A 20,855-nucleotide genomic window follows, 5' to 3' on the forward strand; every position below is an offset into this window, starting at 1 on the left:
ATTTTTTTATTTATTTATTTTTACAGTATTTATATCCCACCCTTCTCATGCCGCAGGGGACTCAAGGTGGATTACAATGTACGTATACATGGCAAACATTCAATGCCATAGACACACAACATATATAGACAGATACTCAGAGTCTATTTAACATTGAAGCTTCTGGCCACCAGGGGAGCTCTCGCTTCACCGTCAGTTTGTGACACTGATGAAGTACTTCCTCATTCTTTGCATACTTCCTGGAGATTTTTATGACCTTTTAAATTGGTTAAATTAGCCTCCCCACATAAGTGGTACTTAAATTTCCTACTTGACAGATACAACTGTCTTTTGGGCTACAAAGGTCAACAACAAGCTCCACAATTTTGGTCAAAAGCTCACACCAACCCAGGCTGGCTTCGAACTCATGTCCTTTCGGTTACTAGTGATCTTAATGCAGCTGACTCCCAGCCAGCTGCGCCACAGTCCCAGGGTGCTGTGAATTTTTCAGGCTATATGGTCATGTTCCAGAAGCATTCTCTCCTGACATTTCACCCACATCTCTGGCAGGCATCCTCAGAGGTTGTGAAGTCTGTTGGAAACTAGGCTAGTGGGGTTTATAACGTCCAGGGTGGGAGGAAGAACTCACAGTGGTGGCCCCTCAACTATGGAACGCCCTTCCCATGGATATAAGAGCGGCCCCCTCCCTCCTGACTTTTTGAAGAAAGGTTAAAACCTGGCTTTTTGAGCAGGCTTTTGCTAATCCAGCATAATTATACAAAATCATGGAATGACCTGATGATGCAACTGAATAATGATTTTAACAAGGAGATGCTCACAATGATGTTTTTATGGCTTTGTACAGTTTTCATATTTTTATATTTGATACAAATGTTTTTAACAGTATTTTATGATTGTTTTATTTGTTGAGGCATCAAAGGTTGCCAACTGTGAACCGCCCTGAGTTGCCTTCGGGCTGAGAAGGGCGGTATACAAATATGGCAAATAAATAAACAAACTCTTGCTTGCTTGAGGCAAGCATGACTGTTGCACTTGGCCACCTTAATTAACATTTAATGGCCTTGCAGCTTCAAAGCCTGGCTGTTTCCTGACTGGGGGAATCCTTTGTTGGGATGTGTTAACTGGTCCTGATTGTTTCATGTCTGGAATGTCTCTGTTTTCCGAGTGTTGCTCTTTATTTACTGTCCTGAGTTCTTTAAATACTGGTAGTGAGATTTTGTTCATTTTCATGGTTTCCTCTTTTCTGTGGGAATTGTCCACATTAGGCCTGTTTGATCAAGAAAAAATTTGTTTCTAAATTCGATTCTTAATTGGGGTGTTTTTTTGTTTCGATATTTAAAATATTTACAAAACTTTCCAAAAAAATGTTTTGTTATTTACGAATTTTCGTTATTATTTACAAAACATTTTAGAAAAAATTTTTTTCTTGATCAAACAGGCTAAGTGTGAATGTTGCAGTAATGGTCACCTTGATTAGCATTGAATGGCTTTCTCCCACCCTGGACATTCCATAGATAATATTAGATGATATATAACTCACCATTTGCCTAGTTTCCAACAGACCTCTGAGGATGCCTGGCCTGCCATAGATGTGGGCAAAATGTCAGGAGAGAATGCTTCTGGAACATGGTCATATACAGCCCTGAAAAGTCACACAAGCGGCCTCCGCGCACCGCGGACGCCGCTTGTGAGCGCGCGCACGCCATCCGATCGGCTCGGCTCCTGCGCCCTCCCCCTCCTCCTCCTCCTCCCACCAGCTGTGTTGCAGGAAGTGTCAGGAGGAGGAGGAGGAGGAGGAGGGGGGCGCAGGAGCCGAGCCGATCGGATGGCGCGCGCGCGCTCCTGCGCCCTCCTCCTCCTCCTCCTCCTCCTCCTGACACTTCCTGCAACACAGCTGGGAGGAGGAGGAGGAGGAGGGGGAGGGCGCAGGAGCGCGCACGCCATCCGATTGGCTCGGCTCCTGCGCCCTCCCCCTCCTCCCACCAGCTGTGTTGCAGGAAGTGTCAGGAGGAGGAGGAGGAGGAGGGGGGAGGGCGCAGGAGCCAAGCCGATCGGATGGCGCGCGCGCTCCTGCGCCCTCCCCCTCCTCCTCCTCCTCCTCCTGACACTTCCTGCAACACAGCTGGGAGGAGGAGGAGGAGGAGGGGGAGGGCGCAGGAGCGCGCACGCCATCCGATCGGCTCGGCTCCTGCGCCCTCCCCCTCCTCCTCCTCCTCCCACCAGCTGTGTTGCAGGAAGTGTCAGGAGGAGGAGGAGGAGGAGGGGGAGGGCGCAGGAGCCGGAGCCGGATGGCGCGCAGAGGCCGCTTGTGAGCGCGCGCGCGCGCCATCCAATGGGCTCCGGCTTCTGCGCCCCCCTCCTCCTCCTCCTCCTCCTCCTCCCAGCTGGGGGGAGGAGGAGGAGGAGGAGGAGGAGGGGGGCGCAGGAGCCGGAGCCGGATGGCGCGCGGAGGCCGCTTGTGAGCGCGCGCGCGCCATCCAATGGGCTCCGGCTTCTGCGCCCCCCCCCTCCTCCTCCTCCTCCTCCTCCTCCCAGCTGGGAGGAGGAGGAGGAGGAGGAGGAGGAGGGGGGCGCAGGAGCCGAGCCGATCGGATGGCGCGCGCGCTCCTGCGCCCTCCTCCTCCTCGCGCCGCCCCTTCGCCCCGCCCGCCCCATTTACTGCTGGGGTGCTTGGGAGCGCCGGATTGGCTCCCAGGCACCAGCACTGCAGCACAGCAGCCTCCATCCCATTAACGAGCGGAGCTTCCGCTCGTAAAAAAAATGGGGCTGCTGCTTCGATATTTTCAAACCCTTCCGGGTTTGAAAATATGTTTTGATATCGCTTCGGATATGCAAAAAATAACGATTTTAATACGAAATAACGAATCAACGAAACGAAACCAACAGGCCTAGTCCACATGCTTCTTACCTATCTGAATGCATCTCTCCTAACGAACCTTCTAGGACTCTAAGATCTTATGGGGAGGTCCTGCTCTCACTCCCACCATCTTCGCAGATGTGGTTGGCAGGGATGAGAGACAGAGCCTTCTCAGCAGTGGCCCCTTGGGTGTGGAACTCCCTTTCTAGGGACATTAGATCGGCCCCCTCCCTCCTAACATTTCAAAAACATGTCAAAACCTGGCTTTTCGAGCAAGATTTTGCAAATGCAGTGCAACTGGCAAATTTAGACTCACGGAATGACTGGACGATGCGATTGGAAAATGTTTTTAATAATGAGAGGCTGAGGACTTATGTTTTTTACTGGTTTTATATGGTTTTATATTATTGTTAATTGTTTTTAATGGTAATTTATCTTGTTGGGGGCATCGAATTGTCCCGACTGTAAACCGCCTTGAGTTGCCTTCGGGCTGAGAAAGGTGGTACATAAATACAGTAAATAAATAATAAATAAATAAATTCCAATGGCTTCTCTGTGTAGTCTGACATGGGGATTGTTAGAGTCAAGCATTTCTTCGTTCTCAAATAGGGATCACCAAACATAGCCAGAGGTTTAGCACAGCTGGTAAATCATCAGCAATTGTAAGATCTATCAACCAAAAGGTTGCAAGTTCGAACCCCTGGTTTGGCGTGAGCTGCCAAATGACACCCTAGCTCATTGTTTACCTAAGCAATTTGAAAACAGCTTTAGCTGTAATTAGAGAAATTAAGTACCACTAAAAAAGTGGGGGAGGTGTTTTATGACACCATAAAAAGAGAAGATCAGAAAATGCTGGGTGACCAAAAGGAAGGAGAAAGTCCTGACGGCTCTTCGTCATAGAGGATAGAGCAACAGCACCCCCTGGACTCAAGCCCAACCTTGCATGGCATCAAAAACAGCTGGACACTGAATCGAAACAAACCACCTCCTTGTGTTGTCTGTGTGTCTGTGTATTGCCAAGTATATGTCCTGTGATCTGCCCTGAGTCCCCTTCAGGGTGAGAAGGGCGGAATATAAATAAAGTGTTGTTGCTATAATAATAATAATAATAATAATAATTATTATTATTATTATTATTAGCAGCAGCAGCAGCATTGCCCAAACATGAATCAAAGAACATGAAAGGCACTGCATGTCAGGATTATTTAGTTATGCATGTGTGTTTTTCAATGTGTTTCAATGTAATTCAAGATGGATTAAGATGTATTTCAAGATGGATTCTATTCTGCTCAATTGTGTATTAGAAATACTGTGAGAGGCAGAGAAAATGCAACCTTGACAGAAATAAGATAACGGGTTCCCTGGCTGGGAAGAAGTGGGAGGATCTGGTCTCAGCCAGAAAGTCAGATAAGCAGATGTTCAGAAACTGTTGTTTTGTGCTTTGTAGTTCCTGTCTGATGCTTGCTGTGAATAGACGTGTATAGATGTACTTAGTAAACTTAGTTTTCTGTTGTAACTAAAAGCTTGCAGAGTCCTGATTTCTGAAACACAGTGTCTGCTGATCTAGCAATCCTTCCATTGGCAAAGTTTCAGTACTCTGACACTGCAGACTAATTCAACCTGAGAAGTCAACAATAGCAGAGCACCTGATGAACCAACCTGGACAGAGCATATTATTTGTTATCCTGGCTGCTTTTGAAATGCCCTGGCTTCTTTCTCCTTTCACTTTCCCCCTTTGTCCTCAGCTTAATTCATGGCTGAAAATCTTGAATCCAAGCAACAAAAGTAGTTCGCCCTCAATTCACTCATCAGGAGTGAGAGGAGGAAGTGAAGACTGATCCTTCCCAGTGGGTCCAGGTAAAAGCAAACTGCTGCAGCCTTTCCAGCTGGATTGATTTTCCCCATTCATAACGTTTGCCTTCCTGACCACAGCTTGGCTACCTATGTTTTGCTTTTCATCTGTGAAATGCTGGAGAGTATGGTCTTGGTGCTACATGTTTAGCCTCCTCCTACGACTACTTTGAACTAGATGGGAATAAATAGCACAATAAAAAGTGACTTTGTGTTACCTCAGGGTTGCATTTTTGGCCTCTTTTCAGCAGCATTGGAGAAAAATAATTCCCTGTCTGACTTTAGCTGCTGACTCTTGATTTACAATGGCTGTCCATGGTCTCATTTATGCTACCATATGATACAGCTGCAAACTTTATATGGTCAGTATAGACCAGTATTTCTCAACCTTCCCTTAATACAGTTCCTCATGTTGTGGTGACCCCCAACCATAAAATTACTTTTGTTGCTAATTCATAACTGTCATTTTGCTACTGTTGTGAATTGTAATGTAAATATCTGATGTGCAGGATGTATTTTCATTCACTGGACCAAATTTGGCACAAATACCCAATATGTCCAAATTTGAATACTGGTGGGTTTGAGGGGGATTGATTTGGTCATTTGGGAGTGGTAGTTGCTGGGATTTATAGTTCACCTACAATCAAAGAGCATTCTGAACTCCACCAACGATGGCACACAGAAATCCCATGACTAACAGAAAATACTGGAAGGGTTTGGTGGGCACTGACCTTGAGTTCTGGAGTTGTAGTTCACCTACATCCAGAGACCACTGTGGACTCAAACAATGATGGATCTGGACCAATGATGGATCTGGACATTTGGGAGTTGTAGTTGCTGGGATTACAATCAAAGAGCATTCTGAACCCCACCAACAATATAATTGGGCCAAACTTCCCACTCAGAGACCCCCATGACGAACAGAAAACACTGGAGGGATTTGGAATGAATCGTATAAATTTCATGTATTTATACCCCGCCCTTCTCCCCCCAAAGGGGGGCTCAACAGTGATTTTGAGGAGATGTTGTTCATCTACATTGGAAAAAACTGTGAACCCAAAGGACTAAGCCAAAGGGATTCCCAAGCACAGGTAGTCAATATGCCCAAATGTGAACACTGGTCGAATTTGGGGAAAATAGACCTTGACATTTGGGTGTTGTTGGTGGGATTTATAGTTCACCTACAATCAAAGAGCATTCTGAACCTCACCAATGATAGAATTGCGCTAAACTTCCCACACAGAACCCCCATGACCTTCAGAAAATACTGCATTTTCTGATGGCATTTGGTGACCCCTTTGAGATCCCCTCATGACACCCTCCCAGGAGTCCCAACCCCCAGATTGAGAAACACTGATGTAGAGTCATATAATGCATGCAATTGCATTATATGAGTCTGCACTGAACATATAACATAGTTTCAAAGTGCATTATATGGCAGTGAAGATTTTTTTTGTCGTGTCAGGAGTGACTTGAGAAACTGCAAGTCGCTTCTGGTGTGAGAGAATTGGCCGTTTGCAAGGACATTGCCCAGGGGACACCCGGATGATTTGATGTTTTTATCATCCTTGTTGGAGGCTTCTCTCATGTCCCCGTATGAGGAGCTGGAGCTGATAGAGGGAGCTCATCCGCCTCTCCCCGGATTCGAACTTGTGAACTTCAGTCCTGCCAGCACAGGGGTTTAACCCACTGTGCTACCGGGGGCTCCGGCAGTGAAGATGAGGCCCATGTTTCTCTGGCCCCTTCTCAGCCCTGATGGAGACTGAAGCAGAACCTTTTGCATGCAAGGCATGTTTTCTAGCATTGAGCTACAGACTTTCCAAGCAAGCAGAAGATTAGACCTCATGTCTGATATTTCAAGGAGTTAGCATGCCTTGCCGATAAATGATTGCTGCAAAGGGCCTCCTTCTTTCAAGTGACAAGCCTTCCGAAACAGCAATGTTTATTATTCTCTTGACATTCTCCCCCTCACTTCAATTGCATCCTGCGCTGCGAGATTTTAGGAAAATATTTTAACCCCCCCCCCCCACTCTGCTTTCACATTTTAACATGTATTTCTATTACAAATGCATTCTGCTGCTTTTTCTGTATGTCATTGCGGAGCATCCTGACAGCCGAGACAGGCTCCCTAATCACGGATCTCTTAGGGCTTCAAGAAATTGAAAATTCAAGCAATGAAGCACCAATTATCCTCCCAGGGAAGCGTCCCTGTGCCGATCATCCCCGATTCCTGAACCAATCAATCTCATTATGCTCCTCTGGTAAACTCCAGCCATCGATAGGACGTCTGGATTTTTCTTTTTTTAATCCTAGCGCAACCTATTAAAATACGAGTGTCTCCATATGGCAGAGTGCCCTGAAATGCCCTCTTAAAGCAGCTGACCCCTTCCCAGCGGCCCAAATGGGATCGCTGCCATTGCAATATGTCATCAACACAATCTGATGTCTTCCAGGATGGGGAACCATCCCAAAACGCAAACAATTCTCCCCGTTCTCTTCCCAACAGTTTGAACTGGAAGCATCCAGGGCAAATTTTGCTGGTTTATTCAGCTAAGTATATATATAAACCAGTCCATGGCAACCCATGGGTGCCTTTGAAAAAAGTGATCAAAGCAGCCATCAACTTCTGGGCAGATAAGAGAGAAAAATTTCGCTGAAAGTCTGGGACAATTATATTTAACTTCAAAAGGGGGAAATGGCTCAAAATGAAGGGATTAGAGAAGCTAAAGGGGACACAGAGCAGAGTCAAATCTCTTTGGAAAGTTTGGAGCTCATTTCAATCCAGCAATGTATAAGCTCAGATAAAATGTCTTTAAAGGCAGAATTAAAACAATGCCCCAAAAAGATGACTGCTCCAAAGCCATATCAAGCAATGGGATGTCAATGGAGGCAAGAAGGTCTGCATGAAGAAGGTACATATGAGGGGGTTCATTAAAGATTTCCCCTGACCTACTTCTTGTGGGGTGAGAGCAATAGAGAGAGTCTTTCTCTCCATCGGTGCCACCTAGGGACACACTCTTCTTCCATCTTTTTAAGCAACTGTAAACACCGTGCTTGTAGGAGTTGACAGGTTGCTCCAAAAGCCATGTGGTGACTTCGGAAATCAAATCATCATCTGAAAAGTGCTTGCCCTTCAAAAATAACTTCATTTTTGGAAAGAGGTGGAAATCCAATGATGCGAGATTGGGTGAATAAAGGGATGTGGTAGAATTTCAAAGCCAAAGGAGCATACTTCCATTTGGACAACATGTGAATTGTGAACTGGTGCATTGTCTTGCAGAAGGTGGACATCTTTGGTGAGCATGCCTCGTCTCTTGGTTTTGATGGCCTCCCGCAATTTCCGCAGCAGTGAAGCATAGTATGTCCCAGTGATCATGGTGCCCTTTGTTAGGAAATCCATTAATACTACTCCATGCTGGTTCCAAAATACTGTGAGCATGGCCTTGCCTGCAAAGAGTTGGGCAGTGCCTTCTTTGGAGGCAGTGAATCATGATGCTTCCATTGCATCGACTGGACTTTAGTCTCAGGAGCATCGTGATGGACCCAGCTTTCATCTGGTGTAATCTGTCTGTTGAAAAAATCCTCCTAGTTTCCATCGTACATCATCAATAGAGCTTGAGGATTCAGCGAGCATGTGAAGATGGCCTTGGATGATTTTTTTCCACAGACCCCACACTAATCTTGACATTTTGGGCTGGATGGTGAGTGGTTACACAACAATTTTCCAAAATGATGACCTCCACTTGCTAGATCAGGGGTCCTCAAACTTTTTAAACAGAGGGCCAGGTCACAGTCCCTCAAACTGTTGGAGGGCTGGATTATAATTTGAAAATAACGTGAATGAATTTCTATGCATGCTGCACATATCTTATTTGTAGCAAAAAAAAAAAAACACTTAAAAACACTACAATAATTAAAATGAAGAACAAATATAAACTTATTAGTATTTCAATGGGAAGTGTGGACCTGCTTTTGGCTGATGAGATAGAATTGTTGTTGTTGTGTGCTTTCAAGTCGCTTCAGACTTCGGTTGACCCTGAGCGAGGGCCGGGTAAATGACCTTGGAGGGCTGTATCCGGCCCCCGGGCCTAAGTTTGGGGACCCCTGTGCTAGATGATGTGTTCATCAATAGCAGAGTGGAATGGCCCTGGAATTGTTTGCACCCAAATCTGACCACATTTGAATTGACAATGCTAGTTCTTGACTACATCATATGATGGGGAATCATCACCATAAACCTCTTTCATCTCATTGAATATCTCCTTTAGTGTGCGGCCTTTCAAGTAAAGGAGCTTGATGACTGCTTTGTATTCCACTGGGTCCATTATCAAACCTCACACCACTTCGGCCTCTGTAAAATCAAGACTGTTATCGGTTTTGAGTTGTAAATTGTCACGTAACCTATAGAGACTTCTATTATTACACATGTGCAGTTTCAGCATCCTGTGATAAATAGAAGAGGGTCAGGGGAAACTTTTAATGAACGCCTCCAGTTTTCATAAATTAACTGCAACTTCAATTGTTTTTGCAGGGATGCCAACACTTTCCCCTCCCATTGAATGATCAACCACCTATCCGTGGGCCAAATCAAAATCCATAATTTTGGCCTCCAAAGCTGCCCTTGACTTATACACAAGGTAGACTTATATGCAAATATATATGGAAAATGCTTTCCCCCTATTCAATGCCTTTCCACTTTGAACAAAAGGGAGAGATACCTTTCTTTTCTGTTTTATCGGAAACCTTCCCTCCAATCGGTGAGTAAGTTGTGTCCAGGGCCTCGGTGCCCTTGTTTCCCTTACTGAGTCCATTTTCATAAAGCTGCCCTTCAACAGGCTGTAGCTGCCATGTTAAGCCAAACAAATGTACTGCTGTTAAAAAGAGAGGGAGAGCGAGAGAGGGAGAATGGGAGGGAATGAGAGAGAGAAAGAGAGAGAAAAGAACAGCAATTAATTTATGCCTAAGCTTTATTACACGAAGAAAGAAGGTAGCAAGGCACCTTTTGCAGAAGTCAATTATTGCATGCCTGTGTTTGGAATAAATGGCAATTCTATGCATGCTAATTTCACCTTAAAACCAAATGTTTAATTAGTTTCCACATTTCCGTTTGGAGATCAGCCAATACCGGATGATGAATTTCCCCAACAATTAACAAAAATGCTTGCAATTCAATGGACACAGTGGCTTTATAAGTGAGACCCTGCTTGCAAAAGTTGTGTCACTGTTATTGTGGGCGTATTACAGCCTATTAACTCAGCCATATATCTTTAAAGTCCTATACAAGCCACAGAATCTAGGGCGGCATGATTTGCATTTATTACCACAGAATCCATATTCACTGTTCCATTTATCCATGTCCCTAGAGAAAATGGATTCTTTAGGAATTTGCTAGGTCTTCTAGATAATTCTAGGTGTTGGAGGACCTTGCAAATTCCTTGAGGCTCTTGTCCTTCAATGTAACTGTTTGGTATACTGGGACTAGAACTGAGTTTGTCATATTAAAATTTATTTATTTATGTATTTATTTCAAACGTTTGTACCCTGCCCTACTCAACCCATGCAGGGGCCTCAGGGCAGCTTACAGCCGGCAACAATTCGATGCCCCTACATACAATATAATAAATACAGTAATTACATATAAATGATACATTACATTCATTTAAAATTAGTTTAAAATTAAAACCATTTAAAATAATACTGGCTGTCTAGCCTTATCAAGAATCGAATTCTGCAAACAACAACACAATCACAAGCCTGTCCATAGTCCATTTACAATAACATTATCATAATTGTCATTGTCATTATCAGTGTGCTACCCGAAAGCCTGGTCCCACAACCACATTTTCAATTTCTTCCTGAAGGAGAGGAGGGATGTAGTTGACCTGATTTCACTGGGGAGTAAATTCCACAGGCGGGGGCCACCACCGAGAAGGCCCTGTCCCTCATCCCCACCAAGCGTGTTTGCGCTGGAGCCAGGGTTGAGAGCAGGGCCTCCCCAGAAGATCTTAAACTCCAAGGTGGGACATAGAGGGAGATACATTTGGGCAGGTAAGCTGGGCTGGAACTGTATACAAAATGATGCATAGATTTGATAAATATGGATTTAATATGTGTGGGTATGAATGAACTGAATGAAAGGAATGAATGAATGAATGAATGAATGAATGAGAGCTAATAATTTTGGAGACACCATTCTCAAGATTAAGGCCTGCAATGACCAAACCATTAACTACTTGCTTGCTGAATTGTAATTAAAACCTGTTAATAAGAACTGAAATGGTTGACCTGCCCTAGTAAACTGTGATAAGAACTGTGACAGTGATAAGAGAAATGTTTACATCTGTTTACATCTGTCAACTTTTGCTGACCAGAAACCAGATTAACTCTAAAGGAAATGATCTCTGTTTACATTAGTCAAAGACAATGCTTTTTCAAGTCAAACCTAGAACACAATGCTTCGTTACTTGGAAGACAAACATCTATGTCAGGAGGTGAAGACTCAAGATAATTTCAACAGGGACAATGATTTACAGCTTTGGAACAACATCAGCAGAATCTTCCTATAAAAAGACTCAATCTAATTATTCTCAAGTGTGACAGACAGCTGTGCTGTTCACCCGCCATGCTCTATTGAAAGAGATGGTGTACCTTGGGAGTGTCAGATCTGCTATGGCGAAGCAGGATTCAGGACATTTGGCTCCTTTTCTCAAGGGAAGAGAAGGGGATGTGATTTTGGAAAATACATTTACCGGGAGCCAGTTCCTGCTGTAGGGAAAACAGGGATCTGATCATTGGCACTGTTTTTAGGGAAGGAGGATGCATTTTGGCGTTTTGGAAGTTTTGGAACTGTGCTTTGGCATGCTGCAGGGAAAGCAGGGTCTGGCCTATGCAGTGATTCTCCAAGGAGGGGGAAAAGATATGGTAATGTTTGGATGTATGATGATGATTGAAAGTATATGTGTAATGTGAATGCTGAGTAAAAATATAATTCCCCAATGTAATTGTAGGTTGCTTGTGGATTCAGTGAAGTTACATAGAATCTGCATTGTTCTTTGTGTAAAAGTGTAAAAGTTCTCATACTGGGTTGTTGTAAGTTTTTGGGGCGATATGGTCATGTTCCATGCTTCTGGAACATGACCATACAGCCCAAAAAACTTACAACAACCCAGTGATTCCAGCCATGAAAGCCTTCGACAATATGTTCTTATACCCTTTCTCATACTAGAGACTTGCAATAAAAAGAACCTAAGCTTTAAAGTTATTGAAAAGTTATTCATAACAAGTTAAGTCAATGATGTTGCAGTTTCACGTAACCACATAAACATATTCCCGCAATTACAGGGATTTTACTGTATATATTGAGTAGAGTAGTTGCAAGATTATGGTAAATAGAGGGAGAAAACGTGCAGGCAGTGACAGACTTTGTATTTCTAAGTGCAAAGATTACTGCAGATGCAGATTGCAGATAGAAAATCAGAAGACGTTTACTTCTTGGGAGGAGAGCAATGACCAATCTCGATAAAATAGTGAAGAGTAGAGACATCACACAGGCAACGAAGATCCACATAGTTAAGCAATTGTATTCCCCACAATTACCTACGGATGTGAGAACTGGACCACAGGGAAGGCTGAGCGAAGGTAGATGCGTTTGAACTGTGGTGTTGGAGAACAGTTCTGAGAGTGCCTTGGACAGGGAAAAGATCCAACCAGTCCATATTTCACGAAATAAAGCCCGACTGCTCACTGGAGGGAAGGATAGTAGAGGCCAAGAAGAAATACTTTGGCCACATCATGAGAAGACAGGAAGGTTTGGAAAAGACAATGATGCTGGGCAGAGGCAGCCCTAGGTAATTTTCAATGGTAAGTAATTAGTATTTTGGCACCCCCCCCCCCCCCCAATTCAATCACTGATATATATTTTCTGTTTGTCGTGGGAGTTCTGTGTGCCATATTTGGTTCAATTCCATCATTGGTGGAGTTCAGAATGCTCTTTGATTTTAGGTGAACTATACATCCCAGTAACTACAACTCGCATATGTCAAGATCTATTTTCCCCCCAAGAGTGCCTCAAGAGCACCCCTGGGAAAAATCAACTATACTGCAAATGCTTACTTTGCATAATGGGTTGAGCCGCCCCTGATGCTGGGGAGAATGGAAGGAAAAAGGAAGAGGGGCCGACCAAGGGCAAGGTGGATGGATGGTATCCTTGAAGTAACCGGCTTGACTCTGAAGGAGTTGGGGATGGTGATGGCCGACAGGGAGCTCTAGCGTGGGCTGGTCCAAGAGTTCACAAAGAGTTGGAAGTAACCGAATGGATAAACAACAAAGATGCAAGGTGCTTAACCTTTCTTATTCTGGTGATACAGCAGTAAATTCTGAGTTTAGTCATTCATCATGACTGTCTCCATGGTCACGTTGCCAAAAAAAGCAGGCATCCACATCTATCCATATCAAAGACTCAGTTCTTGGCTGTTGTCACGCTCATCTGCACAGAAAATTATATTCTATGCAACATGCATATTTCTTTGCAGCTAGTGTCCATTTGTAACATTTTGTTTTTCTCCCAGAAAGTCTATGAATTTTTCACATAAACATCCTCCAGTGCACGAAAACTTGTGATGGTTGTCCATTTTCTTGACAGAGGCCTTCATATGTTGACAGACGCTCTTCGTTGTGAAAGATGAGAAAACACATGTGCATTCTTTAAATATAATCGTCTGTTTGTAGGAAGCAAACAGATGGTATCAAGAGAACAGAGTTGAAACCAGACGTAAGGGAAGAGTCAGGCATCAACCTGTTTTCAAAAGCTGTTGAGCTATAAATCCAAGCCCTGGTTTAAGTAGAAGAAACTGTCTGTGGACCCTTGGCCTGTATTAACTGATTGGAAATTCAGAATTAGAGCAAAAACTGCCAACTTTTGTTAAATGGCTACAGATAAGGCATGGCTCTGTATTTGCTTCCATTTGCAAGAGATGTTTAATTCAAAGTTTTCCTGCAGATATTCAATTTAGATTTACTCAGAATACATTGGCATACAACAAAGCCATTTATCCAATGCAGCTTAACTTCAAACATCTGCTGCTCCTCCAAACATTTTCAAGCCATTCTGCCTGAATAATATGAGACAAAGAGGAGGGGTGTGATTCACACACAAAATGAAGAGAGATCAAATCTGCGACTATGGGTTTGTCTACACCAGTCCTTTACCCTGGACCAGAAATTGAACCTGGTTGTCCAGACTTCTGATTCTTAACATAACATAAACTAGGTTAACCTGGTTTAACCCCATGTTAAGAAAAGGAAACTGTCAAGAGTTTCTCCAAAACGTCCAGCACTGTGTAGATAGCATGACCAATGTGAAATGGTCTGCTGTCCGCATGGGTTGGTGATGCCATGGTATTTATTTATTTATTTATTTATTTATTTATTTCGGTTTCTTCTACCCCTCCCTTCTCACCCCGAAGGGAACTCAGGGTGGCTTACAAAGGCACAATTCGATGCCAGCATCACATAACAGTAGTAAAACAAAATAACATCAATTAAACAGTTAAACAGTTGAACAGTTAAACAACAATTCCTGCATTACAACCCTAAAACCAATAAAACCAATAAAACAATACAAACCCAATTACTCCTCATAGACGGTCAGCATTCGCTATCTCATAGTCCAAATTCCAATTCCACATTGTCCCCCCTGTCAGTCCTAGTCGTTTGATTGTCCTTATCTAGTTGTCAGATTGCCCAAAGGCCTGGTCCCACAACCACATCTTTACTTTCCTCTTGAAGGAGAGGAGGGATGTTGATGCCCTAATTTCTCCTGGGAGTGAGTTCCACAGGTGAGGGGCCACCACCGAGAAGGCCCTGCTCCTCGTCCCCACCAACCTCACTTGTAATAGCGGTGGGGTCAAGATCAGGGCCTCCCCAGATGATCTCAGACTCCGGGGTGGGGCGTAGAGGGAGATACTTTCGGACAGATACACTGGACCGGAACCGTACAGGGTTTTATAGGTCAAGGTTTTGTAAGTAAGATGAGGAAATTGCCACTGTAGTGTTTTGAGCTGTAAATGCTCAAAATGTAGTTTGACATCCATTTCTTTTTGCTAGAGCATTCTCCATGCCAGTCCTATACATTATAATCTGGTGTCTAGATAGTCAAAGTTTGCTGAGATCCAAGTAAAGCATGTTGGAAAGAGCCAAAGCAATGGGGCATACCATGACACCTTGATTTGTGATGCCTTGATTTCATTCCAGTGCTGAAGCAACAACCTAACCTATGTTCGTTGCTATTTATTCATTCAGTTGCTTCCAACTCTTTGGGACCATATGGACCAGCCCTCGCTAGAGCTCTCTGTCAGCCATCGGCACCCCCAGTTCCTTCAATGTCAAGCCAGTCACTTCAAGGATCCCATCCATCTACATTGCCCTCGGCCAGCCCAGCTTCCTTTTTCCTTCCATTTTCCACAGCATCATTATCTTCTCCAAGCTTTCCTGTCTTCTCATTATGTAGCCAAAATACTTCAACTTTGCCTTTAATATTCTTTCCTCCAGTGAACAGTCAGGCATTATTTCCTGGAATATGGACTGGTTTGATCTTCTTCAAAGGCAGCCCCAAGTAGATAGTGTTGCAGTAGCATTGCTGATATCCTCTCTGTGCAATGACCTTCAACTTATCCATGGGTCATATCATCATACTTTTGGCTGCAAAACCTACCCTTGACTTGTACACATGAGTCTATATCAATGGTTCCCAACCCTCTTTTTGACCAGAGACCACTTTGACCAAGGACCACTTTGACCAGGGACCTCTTGACCAGGACTACTTGACCAGGGACCACTCTCCAACATTAGTACCCAAAGCACTGGGACTATGGCACAGCTGGCTGGGAGTAAACTGCATTAAGATCACTACTGACCCAAAAGGTCATGAGTCTGAAGCCAGCCTGGGTCGGAGTGAGCTTCCAACCAACTGTGTAGATTGCTGTTGCCTTTGCAGCCCAAAAGACAGTTGCATCTGTCAGGTAAGAAATTTAGGTACCGCTTCTGCGGGGAGGCTAATTTACAAGGCCATAAAAATCTCCAGCAAGCATGCAAAGAATGAGGAAATGCTTTGTGTCACAAATAGTCAGTGAAGCAACAACTCCCCTGGTGGCCAGAATACCCTCATGAAAAAGCTGGAATATTAAATAGCCTCTATATATGTTGTGTGTCTATGACATTGAATGTTTACTATGTATATGTACATTGTAATCCATCATGAATCCCCAGCAGGGTGAGAAGGGCGGAATATAACTACTGTAAATAAATAAATGGGTTACGAATCAGGTTTTGGTCAACTTTAGATTCGGTTTGGGGGGCTGATTCATAAAATTGCACTGGATAGACCACATCAGCTCTATTTTCTGATAGAGAACATACGCCATGGTCAGTGATAGGGAAGGAGTTGCAGGTGGCAGGAAAGGAGCGGAAATAAAATAAAATAAAATAAAGAGGAAGGAGGCTCACAGACCAGATTTCCACCCTCACAGCCCACTCGTGGTCCGCGAACCACAGGTTAAGAACCACTGGTCTATATGGTACATTTCATTGACTTGTTATTCAAGGAGAAATATTTCCAGCTGGCATCCTCTGACTTTTCTCAAAGTGGGACTAGACTTGTCCAACCTGGCTTTTTTTTTTTGTCATGGCAGCAGCGACATGAGAAACTGCAAGTCGCTTCTGGTGTGAGAGAATTGGCTGTCTGCAAGGACGTTGCCCAGGGGATGCCCGGATGATTTTATGTTTTTATCATCCTTGTGGGAGGCTTCTCTCATGTCCCCGCATGAGGAGCTGGAACTGATAGAGGGAGCTCATCCGCCTCTCCCCGGATTTGAACCTGCAACCTGTCGGTCTTCAGTCCTGCCGGCACAGGGGTCTTACCCACTGTGCCACCGGGGGCTCCAACCTGGCTTACCCTGTAATATCCCTGGAAGTTGCAGAGCATCAGAACAACTGCATAGTGAGTAAGGCTTACTAAGTCCATATAGACAAGCCCTAGGAAAGGGAACTAAGCAAAGGCATTTTATGGCTTCTTAGTTCAGCCACCAAAGCTGAAAGGGGCAAAATGTGCTTGGCCCCATTTCATCTTCCTCTTTACTTCATAAGCAATGGCAAAAGTGGGCGCCTTTATGTGTGGGGCCCCTAAATTCTACTTCTCATTTTAGAGCACCATTGAATTGCTTTTGCTTTTTACTGGACAGATTTATGCAAGGCTCTAGAACTCTGCAACTGGAGTATAAATAACTGTGATTGTAGTATTTTTTTAAAGAAATGGAAGAAACCCACACCTGCCATGTCTTGATAACAGATTATTTATCTTACCGTGTGTGTTTATATTTGGAAAGAGGATCTTAAAAACTGTATATCATTTTTTTTGGGGGGGGGGAGGTATATGTGAGTGTAGAGATTACATTTTGTAAACTGGATTAACCCACCATCTGCTACCAAGCCAATGATTAAATTGAATTTATTCTTATCTACCTTCTGTGTAAACACAGCTTGTCAACATGCGTTCTGCAAAGTTTTGTCACTAAACAAAATAAGAATCTTGGCTGAGATGCAAGCGAGTCCCTACTAGACTTCTGCATTCGGGACTTACCTTGATCCATTTCGTGTTCGGCTTTCGTTGGGGCCCCCAATCCATTTTCGTCTGAACCTCCCAAAATCGGGGGGTCCAATATTTGGGTTGCTGTATGTTTTTCAGGCTGTATGGTCATATTCCAGAAGCATTCTCTCCTGATGTTTCACCTGCATCTATGGCAGGCATCCTCAGAGGTTGTGAGGTCTGTTGGAAACTAGGAAAATGGGGTTTATATATCTGTGGAATAATGTCCAGGGTGGGAGAAAGAACTCTTGTCTGTTGGAGGTAGGTGTGAATGTTTCAATTGGCCACCTTGATTAGCATTTGATGACCTAGCAGTTTTTAAGGTGTGGCTTCTTACTGTCTGGGGGCATCCTTGGTTGAGAGGTGATTCACTGTCCCTGATTGTTTCTTGTCTGGAGCACCCCTGTCTTTATTTACTGTTATGAGTTTAGAGGTTTTTTAATACTGGTTGCCAGATTTTGTTCATTTTCATGGTTTCCTCCTTTCTGTTGAAATTGTCCACATGCTTGTGGACAATTTCAATGGCTTCTCTGTGTAGCCAATGGCTTCTCTGTGTAGTCTGACATGGTGGTTGTTAGAGTGGTCCAGCATTTCTGTGTTCTCCAATAATATGCTGTGTCCAGATTGGTGTATCAGGTGCTCTGCTATGGCTGACTTCTCTGGTTGAAGTAAACTGCAGTGCCCTTCATGTTTCTTGATTCCTGTTTGACTAATGCTGCATTTGGTGGTCCCTATGTAGACTTGTACACAGGTGGCCAAATTGAAACATTCACACCTACCTCCCACAGACAAGAGTTCTTTCTCCCACCCTGGACATTCCACAGATATATAAATCCAACTAGCTTAGTTTCCAACAGATCTCACCACCTCTGAGGATGCCTGCCATAGATGCAGGTGAAACATCAGGAGAGAGTGCTTCTGGAACATGGCCATACAGCCTGAAAAACTTACAGAAACCCAGTGATTCGGGTCCTGAAAGCCTTCGACAACATGGTCAGATATTTGTTTTCCATTTTTGTTTCATTTACATTGGGGGGGGGGGGGGGAGAATTCACCAATAGGCCCAAAGCACCTGGGCATACATGTGCGGGCTTTGGCCCTATGTACCCGAGCCTGGCAGGGCCAGCAGGTGAGCACTGAATGAGGAGTGCTCCAAAGCGCCGGGGTGCCTGCAGCTGAGTGCCGAGTAAGTAACACTCCTTACTCGGTGCTCAGCTGCCGACGCTGCAAGGCCTGGGTGCCAGCTGAGAGCTGAGTAAGGAACGCTCCTTACTTGGTGCTCAGCTGCCGACACTGCAAGCCCAACACTGCGTAAGCCTAAAGCCTGCACCCTTAGACCCAAAGTATCCAACCTCCTTACTCAGCACTCCGCTGCAAGCCCTGCCAGGTCCCACACAATCCATTTGAAAAGTAAGCCCACTTTCCTTTCATATCAATTGCATTTTTGTTTGAGGAGGACCTTTTCCATTATGTGCCATTTGATGGATGCTACAAAACAGAAACACAAATGAAACAAGGAACTGAAACACAAATGAAACAAGGAACTCAAGGAACTGAAGAAGAATGGAGACTAAATAAACCAGTGCAGCATATATTAATCAAATCAACGTGGCTTATCATCCAAGAGAAAGGAAAAGGTCTGATTGGTATGAAGAGTTCACAAAATAAAAGGAGGGTCATCAGTTCATTTTTCTATTGTTTCGAACTTTCCTTAGTTTCAGAAATCATCGGGAGCTATCTCTTTCTACAAAGCCGCTCTACATATCCTGTGCCATGTCCTAACCTCACTCCCTTCATCTATTTGTTTTCAACTAAAGCTGACAAACAGCATATTTAGCAGAGAAGATGGAAGAGAATCGCCTGACAAGAAGCAGCTGACATTCAACTCCAGCTGTTTCCAGATGAATGTCACACTAGGATCACTATTGGATTTATGTGCCAGAAAAGAAAACAATAGACAGACCAAGGCCTCGGAACCTTTGCAAACTGTGCCTTTATGTCTTTTAAGACTAAAAACTTTGTTTCTTGAGGCAATAACCTCTGCAGGCAGGCTTTCGGCATTACCAGCACTATCAGTGAATGAGAACCTATGCCTACTTTAGGAGGAAAATATCATACCAACTCTGAATCCAACTGCTGCTCCAAAGACATTATCCACATTACCTATGTGTAGGGTGATATGTTTACTTATGCTCTGCCCCAGACCATCTCATTTGCTTGGAAAATGGGGGCATGCGTAAGAATATGTTGCACGCACCCAGCCTCTGTTTAAAAATTCCTTCTTTGGAAGGTCATCTAAGGCTGGATCTACACTGTCCTATATCCCAGGATCTGATCCCAAATCATCTTCTTATCCCAGATTATCTGGCAGTATCATGCATCTGTGGGTGGGACTACTGGGCAGCCGAATTCTGATTTAATATGCGTCTCAATTGCTATTTATTTACTGTATCAGAAGCAAACCAAGGGTACAGTTGTAATGTATTTAAAAACACACAAAGTTAAAAAACTTGGTATTATATTAAATGTCCTTTGACCAGTAGCTGGCCACTCAGAGTGCCACTGATATTGCTATAAGGAGGTCCTCCATTGTACATGTGGCAGGGCTCAGGCTGCATGATAGTAAGTGGTCTGTGGTTTGCTCTTCTCTACACTCGCATGTCATGGAGTCCACTTTGTGGCCGCATTTTTTAAGATTGGCTCTGCATCTTGAGGGACCAGAGCGCAGTCTGTTCAGTGCCTTCCAAGTTGCCCAGTCTTCTGTGTGTCCAGGGGGAAATATCTCACTTGGTATCAGCCATGGCTTGAGGTTCTGGGTTTTTGCATGCCACTTTAGGACTCTTGCTTGCTGAGGTGTACCTCTGAGTATCTCTGTAGATCTTAGGAAACTATTTCTTGATTTAAGGCATTGGTGTGCTGACTGATATCCAAACAGAGTATGAGCCAGAGGTGTCACTGCCTTGGTCCTTTTATTACTGGCTGCTACCTGGTGGATGTCAGGTGGTGCAATACTGGCTAAACCAGTGTTTCTCAATCTGGGGGTCGGGACCCTTGGGGGGTGTCATGAAACAGGTTTCAGAGGGGTCACCAAAAACCATCAGAAAACACATTTCTTATGGTCTTAGGAACCCCTGAATATCTCTCTATCTGTCCTCTGCCTTTTTGGAAACATGTGGTGAATCCTCCCACCAAAAGCCCTCCTCCTGTTGTGATTGTAGGTAAACCAAAAATCCCAGCAACTACAATTCCCAAATGTCAAGGTCTATTTTCCTCAAACTCCACCAATGTTCACATTTGGGCATATTGAGTATTTATGTCAAGTTTGGTCCAGATCCATCATTGTTTGAGTCCACTGGATGTACAACTCCAAAACTCAAGGTCAATGCCCACCAAACCCTTTCAGTACTTTTTCTTGGGTGTGAGAATTATGTGTGCCAAGTTTGGTTCACTTCTATCATTGGTGGAGTTCAGAATGCTCTTTGACTATAGGTTAACTATAAATCCCAA

The 20,855-nt window shown here is 44.1% G+C and overlaps 1 protein-coding gene across 10 annotated transcripts in view; it reads right to left on the reverse strand.

Moving 5' to 3' along the window:
- Nucleotides 1-20,855, reverse strand: part of TENM1 (teneurin transmembrane protein 1) — a 453,498-nt gene that overhangs the window by 181,379 nt on the left and 251,264 nt on the right. For 7 of the 10 annotated variants that reach the window (XM_067471567.1, XM_067471564.1, XM_067471563.1 and 4 more), the window contains one exon: nucleotides 9,427-9,579. In XM_067471567.1, coding sequence (XP_067327668.1) covers nucleotides 9,427-9,579 — 153 coding nt within the window. The remainder of the gene's footprint in view (nucleotides 1-9,426; nucleotides 9,580-20,855) is intronic. The other 3 variants (XM_067471568.1, XM_067471566.1, XM_067471561.1) reach the window with 1 other exon arrangement.

Source organism: Anolis sagrei, chromosome 10 (assembly GCF_037176765.1).
Source record: "Anolis sagrei isolate rAnoSag1 chromosome 10, rAnoSag1.mat, whole genome shotgun sequence".
In the NCBI taxonomy this organism is placed as follows: Eukaryota; Metazoa; Chordata; class Lepidosauria; order Squamata; family Dactyloidae; genus Anolis; species Anolis sagrei.